Consider the following 10,752-nt stretch of genomic DNA (forward strand, 5'->3'; position numbering starts at 1 on the left):
CTCTTGGTTTAGCACCATCAGGATGAAGAGTTCTGAGAGCTCTATCGATTTCTATATGAGAGTTTGGCGGGCGGCCCTGGATTCCATAGAATATTCGCACAATCGTGGGTAGTAGGTCCGTTGACTAAACTGCCTCAGGGAGGCCTCTGATCCTTATGATGTTTCGGCAACTACGGTTTTCTACATCGTCCAAATGTTGTTGCAGGGGATAAAATTGCACGTCATGAGTTTGAACCTTGTCTTGTAGGGCCTTGACTGTTGCCGACAGGTGGGCCTGATCTTGAGTGACAGATTCGAGTCTGGTGTCAAGCATAGCCAACTCTGAGCGCACTTGGGAGAATTCCCGTTTGCATTCTTGTAATATGTCGGCAGCAAAGTTAGACAAGTCTGCCTTAGACGGTAAAAAGCATATAAGGGTATGAAAATCGGCCATCGTAGGCAGTCTAGAGTCCTCATCAAATAAAGGTGCAGAAGATAATGGCCTTGCTGAGAGAAATGCGGAGGATCCCTGAAGAGACCCCGCGGCAGGGCCAGTCTGGGCCTCAAGGTCCAGTGGGGCTGCTCTGGAGGGCAGTGGATGAGGGTCGCCCCACGGGTAGCCTGTTGATCAGCGAGGGGACACTGCCCAGGATGGGCTTGGGGATTGAGAAGGAGGATGAAGGGGTTCCTGAGCAGCAGGAGGGGACGGCACATGAGGTTCAGGCCCGGTGGGGGACCGGGGGACCTCTGGTAGTGGTCCGGGTACTGCTCCAGAGGAAGGGGGTCCGGGCTCGGCGATTGTCATCTGCACAGGGGCTCCTGGTGAATGGCTGGAGCTTTCAGCTCTGTGGGGGCCCTTAATAAATGGCTTCTGGGCCTAAAAGGACTAGCTGAAGGCCTCAGGACATGGTCCCCTGAAGGGCTGGGAGCTGGCGATGCTGCTTCAGCTGGCATGTTGGGAGAGGACAGTGTTCTGACCTGTGGTGTGGCTAGGGGCAGGGGCGCCGGAGGAGGTGATGAAGGCTCTGGTCTCCACTGGCTGACATGCCCGTCCTGCACTTCTGGGGCGCTCCCGGTGTGTGCGTCTAAAGGGCTCCACTGCGGGCTGGTGTGCCACTCCAGTGGCTCTGTGCTTGGAGGAACAGAGGGCACGGATGCAGATCAGCGTCTGCCGGGTGGCGGACAGAAGATCCTGCGCGCTTCAGGTAGCGCTGCTGTGGGCTGGGTGCTCTGGCTGACGGCGCCATCTTGGGAGCTGGGGCCAGGTGAGGCAGTCTGGCACGCAAAGCAGCGGGGAAGGTCGCCTTGAGATGATGCGAGGGGAGCCTGTGGTCTGGCTCTACCCTTCCTAGTGACCCTGCCCATCATTGGCGGCAGTAATAAGGAGAAGTTCACCCAGGGTGCGGCATCCTCACTCTTCCATGGCAGGCCACAGCGCCCCCCCCCCCCCAAACATGTCCTATTCTTATCTGTTTTGTGAACAAGGATAGGCATTGTTACAATGGATGCGCAAAAAATATAAACGGACGTCATCTGTATTTTATCAAGATCTGCGTTTGGCGGAACGCAAAATACATACGGTCGTGTGAATGCACCCTTAATGTGACGGCCGGCAAGGCCCATGTGTCATTTAGAAAATCTGGGCGACAACCCATAAGAGCCATATTGTTTTTTACTCAGCTTTCCTAGAAACAGGAGTAACTGCGTAGAATAAGAGGCCTCACGTTTCCTGCGAAGGGTGATATATTTCGGAGACTCTTATTATTCTACTCTTTTTTTTGGCGAATTGTGAATTTAGTGAATTTGTATTTTTTGCAGGATCTTGAATAATTATATGATGTGGAATCTGGTGCGGAAGACGAGCTCATTTCTGGATCAGCACTTCCAGGACGCCGAGGAGAAGTTCATCGAAGTTATGTATGGGACAAAGAAGGTGAGAACAAGAACATGACTGGGGGCAGAGGGGTGAGGAGGCCGTAACGCGTGTATGATGGCCTGCAGTGATGACTGCCTAAAATCCGACCTGGAAAATATGCAAAGAGCAAAGCAATTGTACATATGATATAAAGTATATGTTCCCCCTTCCTACTGTATCTTATACTGCAGTCCCTTCTGCTGCTTTCTTATTAACGGGTTGCAAAAATAAAACCTCTTAATTGACATCGGACCGCACTCTGCTGTTAAGCCTCGCTGACCGGTCTGTAGTGATTGCAACGTAACGAGAATTCAGTAGAATTGTGAATGCAGCTTTGGCTGTGACTGCAGATATAACTTTTTGTAGTGTAGTGCCATGTTATCTGTGCAGGAAATGGTGGCGGCAGCGTGGTCCGCCCTGATGTAACGCAGGGACAGGGAGTGGATGTCAGCAGGAAGTGGCCGCTTCTTCAACCCTGGTGCTTGTGGAAGGGTCACTTCTGCAGCTTCTGCTCCATATCAGCAAATTTTGGGGGTGGATGTTTCCTGACTATAACAGTCAGAGGCTGATCGGAGGCTCCTCCCAAGTGATGATGTCATAGTGAACGCCTGACAGCTGTTCCCCCCCCCCCCCCCCCAGGTGAAATGTGACCCTGTGGATGAGAGCAGCACGTGTCATGATTTTACTCCTCCTTGGCGAGGAGCTTGGAGTCATGACCTCGCTTCAAACGTGCTAGCCGTGCCCCTTTGTCTTATAATTTGTCCCGTTCCCTCCCATATAACGTGCCGTTCAGGATATTGTGAGAACCTGCAGCTTTCACATGGTACCTGCCTGCCCTCATCGGTGACACCTGCTGACTGCTCCCGATACAGCAGGCGTCCATGTCTAGCCCTTCCGGCAGCACGGTCTTTGCATTTCATGGTCTTTTACTGCTGTGAATAATGTATCACCTCACTGAGCTTGTTTCTTTCATACCTCAGACCTGCACCCCGCGCTGGAAGTTATGTATTGCCGACACCGATAACAACCTCGGCTTCGCTCTTGGAGCCATGTTTGTCAAGTCCACGTTTGCCAACAGCAGTAAAACCAGGGTATGTGAGAGCATGGGTCTACGGAGCACATAATCACAAGGCTATGACCATACTGACCACTGGATGATGAGAGTATTGCTCAATCCTTAATGTTCGTTCGCTTAAGCATTTCCTGTGACCAATTGTTCGGGTGTCCACGAATGTATTTATATATCTGTATGTAAGTGTGTATTTATGTATGTATCTATATGTATGTATCTATATGGAAGTGTATTATTGTAAGTGTGTATTTATGTATGTATCTATATGTATGTATCTGTTTGTGTTTATGTATCTATATGGAAGTGTATTATTGTAAGTGTGTTTATGTATGTATATGTAAGTGTGTATTTACGTGTCTATGCATGTGTGCATTTGGCGGTATATGTTTATTTACTCTGGTCAGCCATATCATTAAAACCTAATATTGTGTAGGTTCCACTTGGTCCACCAAAATAGCTCTGATCCATCAAGGCATGGGCTCCACAAGACCTGAAAGTGTCCGGCTTCTAGACGTTGGCAGCAGATTCTTTACGTCCTGTCGGCTGTGAGGTGTGGCCTCCGTAGTTCGGAGTTGTTTTTTTTCGGCACGTTCCACCGGAGGAAAAGTCATCACCTTGATCTTCATTCCTAGACAGTTTTTGCCGTTTGGCCAGAGCATTACCCTGCTGAAAGAGGCCACGGTCATTAGGGAGCACCTCTGCAATGAGGGGGCGAGGGTACTATTTTGTACGATGTTTAAGTAGGGGGTATGGGTCAGATCCACGTGATGCTAGGACCCAAAGTTCCCAGCAGAACCTTATCCAGATCATCACACTGCCTCCGCCGTCTTGTCTTCTTCCCATAGTGTCATCTCTTCTTCATGTAAGTGAAGCTCAGGAACGCAGTCATCCACATGATGGAAATATGATTCATCAGACCAGGCCGCCTTCCATTGCTCCATGGTCTGCAGTACTCTGCCCAGTCTGTGGCTACACAGTAAGCTGCAGTATCCCTCGTGTGCTGACCTCTTTCTACCGTAACCTGCCATGACTTTTTTAGCAATTTGCCCTACAGTAGTTCACCTGTGCAATAGGACCAGCTGGGCTAGCAGTCACTCCCCTCACATCAATGACCACTGGGCACCCATGACCCTGTCACTGGTTCACCAGTTCTCCTTCCTTGGACCACTTTTGGCTGGTGCTGACCACTCCAAACCATGAACACCCCACCAGATTGGCCATTTGGAAAATATTCTGACCCAGTTGCCTTGACATCACAGTTTGGTCCTAGGCACAGACGCCCAGATCCTTAACTTGCTTTCTTCTTCCAACACCAACTCCAAGAACTGACTGATTACTTGCTGCCCAATGTATCCCACCCATGCCATGCACCATTGCAACCAGAAAATCAATGTTCTTCACTTGTCATAGATTTTTTTCCAGCGCTGTACATGTGGAGGGGTTTTAAATATGGTACCTGCTGGCGAGCGCAGCAGGCACCATATCCGGCCGGGTCACTGCTTATGTCTGCGACCGGCAATAATGCCAATCGCATACTTTTAAACCTTTAAGCATGACCACGGCATCTAAATGCCTACAAACTGGAAGCGAGTACTTTCTGGTTAAGACCAGCTCCACCATGCGGCGGTCAAGGGAGCCGTTTCTTCTTTCTGACATGCGGTCTCTCTGAAGAGACCAGCATATCAGAGCTGCAGTTCCTATTGAACTACAGTGTAAGCAAAAATCAGAATGTTGCATATTGTGGCCTCCTAGGGGAGGCAAAAAAAATAATCTAAAGTAAAAAAAATAACATGTAAAAATTAAAATTAGCCCCCTGACTTAAAAGTAAAGAAACAAACATAAGATGGACATCGCTGCGTCTGCAACTGCCTGAACTATTAAAATATAAAATATTGATTTCATACGGCGAAAAAAATCTAAATGTCCGATTTAGCCTTTTTTTTTCATCACTTAACTTGTCCGGAAAAAGTCACACACTCCAAAATGGCACATAGCTCCTTAGACATCACTATAAAAAAAGTTATGGGGTCAGAATATGGTGATGATGAAAAGAAAAAACTATATTTTTTTTTTTCCTATTAAAACACAAGAAAAACTATATTGGTGTGCTGTCTTTGTAATCGTACTGACCCAGAGAACAAAAGGCACAGGTCAGTTATACTGTATAGGGAACACAGTGACAAACCCCGTTTTTTTTATTTTTTTTTGTTTTTTTCCCCCCGCTTCTCACCTTTCTAATGGTGGCATTAGAAAGTACAATTTGTTCTGCAAATTCAGCTATGTGAAAGTAAAAATAAGTTATGGCTCCGGGAAGAGAAGTGAAACCGCAAAAACAAAAAAAACTTCCGAGACTGGGGTTAATGTTATGGTTAATCAGTGTATGTGTCTGTGGCTCTGTGTATTCAGTCATTTTCTAGTTTTAAAGAGGTTGCGCCATGACAAGTTCCTGATCAGAGGGGATCTGACCGCAAGGGGGCCCCTGCAGATCACAAGAATAGGGGCCCGTACTCCCTGTTTGAATGTAGGAGTGCCATAGTACATAGAGCTGCATGTGTGACCAAAGCGTCTTAATGGGACAACCCCTTTAATCATTTATCCGGCATTTTACTGCAGCCGTAAAGTGATCTCTGCAGTCATTATAAAGCTATTATCATACGATGAGTCGCCCCCTGCAGATAGTATAACAGTAATGACGTGTTCGTCGTCCTACAGGCTGTGCAGATGATAAAGGGCATAAAGAACGCCTTCGAGGAGAGTCTGAAGACGTTGAGCTGGATGGATGAAGACACCCGCAAAGCGGCCAAAGAGAAGGTGAGGAGACGTTATCAGCCGTTTCAGGCTGCGGCGAGCAGGACAGGCTATAGAGAGCATAAAACCGTGCAGGGGGAGGGGCTTAGTTACTGACTTCGCCTCTTTAAGGGGAGTTACATAGAGCCTAAATGGAAGAACCAAGAACTGAAGGACTGTGAATGTGCCGCCCTCCATCGTATGTGCGCCCTTCATAACCTCTGCTATATTCTGTTCCTAGGCTGAAGCGATCTACGACATGATCGGATACCCCAACTTCATCATGGACCCCAAGGAGCTGGACAAGGTCTTTAATGATGTGAGTATTCATGGCTCATTGCTCTGTGCTAATAGGGGAGGTGGGGTACAGTGCACTCTTGATGGATGCCTGCAGTGTCTTTGATGTTGGGGGGTAGGACTTGTCCCTTGCTTCCTTGTCTTGGGTCAGAAGTTAACCCCATCACCGCCGGCTTGTTTTTCCAGTATGAAGTTATTTCGGACCTCTACTTTGAGAACGTCATGATGTTTTACAATTTCTCCGCGAGGGTGACCTCAGATCAACTGCGCAAGCCGCCCAACAAAGAGCAGTGAGTAACTGGAACGGGCAAGGAACGAAATGCAGCTGGGGTGGGGGTTTATCTGCTGACTTTGCTGCCACACCGCAACCCCCAGGTATCTGCAGGATGATGTCTTGGTTGCTCAGTGAGGTTGCCTCTTTGGCTCCCTCATGTGGAGGGCTGCAGCATTACGCACCATGAGCTCTCTGACCTCCCCTCTGTATTCTAGGTGGAGTATGACGCCCCCTACAGTCAATGCCTATTATTCTCCTACCAAAAACGAGATAGTCTTCCCAGCAGGGATCCTCCAGGCTCCATTCTACACCAGCTCCTCACCCACGTAAGACGCTACCATATATTCTGAAGTTGCGTGAGGGTGAACAGTTCCATTCACCCTCCAGCGACCTTCACTAGATGACGGCTTTTATTATGGACTCGTGTACATAAACGTCAGGATAAAAAAAAATAAAAAATTTTTTGTTCTGCAGTGCGTTGAATTTTGGTGGGATTGGCGTTGTGATGGGCCATGAACTGACCCACGCATTTGATGACCAAGGTACGTTTTTTTTTTTTGTTTTGTTTTTGCCGGTTGCCGATTCCTTGCAGCCTCCAGTTCCCTTTTTAAACTCCCGGTGTCTTTCTGCTCAGGCAGAGAATATGATAAGGATGGGAACTTGCGTCCCTGGTGGAAGAACTCATCAGTGGAGGCCTTCAAGAAGCAGACGGAGTGCATCACTGAGCAGTACAGCAGCTACAAGGTGAACGGAGAAGCCATAAACGGAAAACATACCCTGGGGGAGAACATCGCAGACAACGGAGGACTCAAAGCCGCCTATAGGGTAAGACCGCTGAGGTCACCCCGCTAACTTTCCCATAAATACTGTTCCTTTAATTTCAGATCATCTCGGCGCTCTGGGAAATTGGCAGTCGGACTCCTGGTCAGCTCATCCTTAAATAGGCTTCATCTCCTAAGGGTAAGATCACACGGTCAGGTTTCCTGGAGCAGTTTTGGAAGCAAAAATCAGAAGTGGATCATAGAAGATGACAGATATGACCGCTCCTCATTTTTTGGATCCACTCCTGGCTTTGGCTTATAAAAACCGCCTGCAGGAACCTGACCGTGTGGCCGTATCCTAAATATGTCGGCTGCCATATTGATTCCCACAGTCGAACAGCGCCCCTGTTGGACATTGTTGTCATAAGATCTGCACGGACAGGGAAAATCTGAAACATCAGAAAGGTGTAGAATCTGCACGGACCTTGCCTATCCTTCTTGCCCCATGACGCTCGTCCTCTGTCTCTATCTTGCAGGCGTATCAGAACTGGGTGAAGGAGAACGGAGAGGAGCAGGTGCTGCCGTCCTTGGGTCTCACCAATGATCAGCTCTTCTTTGTCGGTTTTGCTCAGGTAAGAGGCTCGTTGCGGGGACATCTTCCAGTGTCCTCTGCAATGTGTCCCTGGGGTTCTTAGCTTCATAATTGTGCAGGACAAGATGGCCGCCTGCTGAATCTAGTACTGACTCTGTAGGTTATTATTGGAAACAGTCAGCAAGCTTGTTGACAGACACTGCGCAGCCATCTGCAGGCCCGGAATGCCAGGAGAGTTCAGCTCTGAAGCCTTTACTATTTGAATTTAACCCTTGCTGGTCATCTTGTTCCAGGTCTGGTGCTCGGTGCGGACTCCAGAGAGCTCACATGAAGGGATCATCACGGACCCGCACAGTCCGTCCCGCTACCGCGTCATTGGCTCTGTATCCAATTCCAGAGAGTTCTCCAGACATTTCCAGTGTCCGCAGGGGTCTTCAATGAACCCCCCAAAGAAATGTGAAGTGTGGTGATCTACTGAAGATTGGGGGAGGGGGTCATGATAAAACCACTGACAGGAGATTGGGGAAGGGGGGGGGGTCCTTCCCAATATTGGGGGATTGTTTACAAATAGTGGCTGACCTGAAATCTGCCTTAAAGCTGTAGCGACGTTTTCTATGCTCAGATAATTCTGTGCACTAATCCATAGACGACTATGCACCTTTCATTACACGTCTGTTCTCCAGTATGAGCTGCACTGGCGACGATCGGTGACATCGCTGAAGTCGCCAAACCTCAGCTTCCTGCTTTTAAGGACCTTGTTGCAGTCTATAGGGGCGGGCGCTTGGACAATGGCCTCCCTGTAATGCGAGCTCCTAAAATGCACGACTGCTGAGGGGCGGAATTGTGACGTCACAACTTATCTCAGTGTAGCTTAGGTCTTTGGGATTTCCACTAGAAGTGACTGTCATGTAGGAGGTGAAACGGTCGGCGCTGTAGATCGGTGCTCGTCTACAGAGGCTGATGATATCTCTGGTATCTACATATCTGGTGGCAATCTGAAGAAGAAAGGCTTTTTATAATACACAAATTACCCTCCAGGTGCAACAAGGGTGGTGACGTTGCACCCAGAGGCTCCACCCCCTCTCTGCTATACCACACCCCAGGGCTGTGACGGACAGGCCAGGGAATGAAAACATATTCCCACCTGGCCCCGAGGTCTCACAGGAGCACGTTTGGCACATACGCAGTAAAGGGATGGAGACTGCCCATCTGCCTGGCAGCCTCCATCCCTTTACTGCGCATGTGCCGAATGTGCTCCCACGAGACTTCAGGGGCAGGCGTGAATGTTTTCACTGTCTGCCACAGCCATGGGGGTGCAGCATAGCAGAAGAGAGTGGAGCCTGTGGGTGCAACGCCACTGGCCTCATTGCACCTGGGGGTAATCTGCATATTATTTCTACAGATTGCGGTAACATATGGAGACCCCAGAGATATCATCAGCCTCTGCAGACAAGTGCCGATCTACGGCGACCGACCGTGGTAAGCAACGACAGATGCTCTTTAAAGTGACAGGACGGTGGGAGTTGTGCTGCTGCCATATTTTGGAGAACGATGTCTTAGCCATAATTGCATCCCTCTCACTGTACATATTCGTTCCATGTGTATATATGTGTGTGACTTTTGTACATATTTATACTGACTGGGGCCCAGGCTTCGTCCATCTTTAGTGTCTTGTCACTTTAAATGTGAGAAGCTGCCGGGTGGGACTGCGCCCCCTGGTGGTCCACGATCACTGCGTGCCTGACAGTTGGAGTTCGAATCACAGACGACATAGAAGTGAATCGTTCAGATGTCGCGTTCTGAGCTGCGTCTTCAGGTCCGTGATCTTTCCCGCAGCTCGGACTCCACCTGTCATTTGGCCTTTTTTTTTGTTTTGGTTTTTTACAGCCGTTTATTCTATTTTGTATAGAAATCTGGAATATTCTTGTACTTCACCAGGTGCCTAATAAACAACATCCTGCTTTGTATCTCCGCCCGTGTAGTTTGCACCCTGACCCCCTTCAACGCCGCAGGGATGACCAAATGAATCTGTTCCAAGAATATATACGGAGACCGTAAAGTCCAGCGACTTCTGGGTAGATTTCTGATGAGTGGGGGGCGTCATCAGTAGGAACGCCCCTTTCGGGAAACTAAAGCAGTGAGCCGATTTGGATGCTATAATAGAAAACTGATCCGTCCTCCATTGACTTTCAATGGTGTTCAAGACGGATCCGTCTTGGCTATGTTAAAGATAATACAAACAGATCTGTTCTGAACGGATCCGTCTGTGCAGATGCATGACGGATCCGCACACAAAAAAAAGCGTGACAGTAGCCTTACCTGCACTGATACATTGTAACAGTGCGCAGTCCACACGCCCCTTATCTCAGTGTTCACTTTTGTGACAAACCCTCTGCAGCTTAGTTTTCCGCTTCTGGGTGTCAATCAGAACGACAGCAAGCAGAGATCTTGAAACTGAAGCTCCTGAATACTGATTAAGGCCCCCTGTGCAAAACCATAGCTGTTTTTGTGGTCTGAAAATCACGGATACCGGCTGAGAGCCTGCTGCCATTTTCTTTTCTTCAGATGCAGAAATGTCGTATCCTTGTCTGCAAGGAACGGATTTACGGTGTGCTGTTCGCATCTTTTGCGGACCCGCTGAGATGAGTGGGTCCGCATTTGATCCGCAAAAAAAAGGCGGATCAGATGCGGACCAAAACCATGGCTGATGCACACGGCCATGAAGCGGAAACGAGGAGACTTGGTGTTCAGGGTGACCCTTCCTTAGACTATGTAGAGGTTTATCAGTAGTGAGGGCCTCCATGGTACCCAGCATGCAGTGCTGCTCAGTTGCGTAGGCCGAGGCCCGGACATCTGCTTCTGATTCTCCATTGGAATGTGAGTGCGGAAAGGAAGCGAGTCATTGATCACAGATGGGAGGTGGAAGCGGGATCCAAAATCACCCCCGGGGACTGGTCATAACTCTGCAACCTCTGAAAATAAATCACTGTTTTATAATAAGGAGATTACACATCAATATAACTCACTGGTGCTAAAAGGGTCATCCCATATTTAATGTAAAAAATAAAGTAATCT

At 48.7% G+C, this 10,752-nt stretch overlaps 1 protein-coding gene across 3 annotated transcripts in view; it reads left to right on the forward strand.

Annotated features, from left to right (window-relative positions):
* ECE1 (endothelin converting enzyme 1) overlaps positions 1–9,648 on the forward strand; it is a 30,110-nt gene extending 20,462 nt beyond the window's left edge. For all 3 annotated transcript variants that reach the window (XM_044282460.1, XM_044282461.1, XM_044282459.1), the window contains 10 exons: positions 1,798–1,912; positions 2,875–2,985; positions 5,679–5,777; positions 5,995–6,072; positions 6,237–6,340; positions 6,540–6,650; positions 6,799–6,866; positions 6,959–7,149; positions 7,622–7,717; positions 7,971–9,648. In XM_044282460.1, coding sequence (XP_044138395.1) covers positions 1,798–1,912; positions 2,875–2,985; positions 5,679–5,777; positions 5,995–6,072; positions 6,237–6,340; positions 6,540–6,650; positions 6,799–6,866; positions 6,959–7,149; positions 7,622–7,717; positions 7,971–8,147 — 1,150 coding nt within the window. In that variant the 3' untranslated portion in view covers positions 8,148–9,648. The remainder of the gene's footprint in view (positions 1–1,797; positions 1,913–2,874; positions 2,986–5,678; positions 5,778–5,994; positions 6,073–6,236; positions 6,341–6,539; positions 6,651–6,798; positions 6,867–6,958; positions 7,150–7,621; positions 7,718–7,970) is intronic.
* Positions 9,649–10,752: the final 1,104 nt, after the last annotated feature.

The sequence above is a fragment of the Bufo gargarizans genome, chromosome 2, assembly GCF_014858855.1.
Source record: "Bufo gargarizans isolate SCDJY-AF-19 chromosome 2, ASM1485885v1, whole genome shotgun sequence".
In the NCBI taxonomy this organism is placed as follows: domain Eukaryota; kingdom Metazoa; phylum Chordata; class Amphibia; order Anura; family Bufonidae; genus Bufo; species Bufo gargarizans.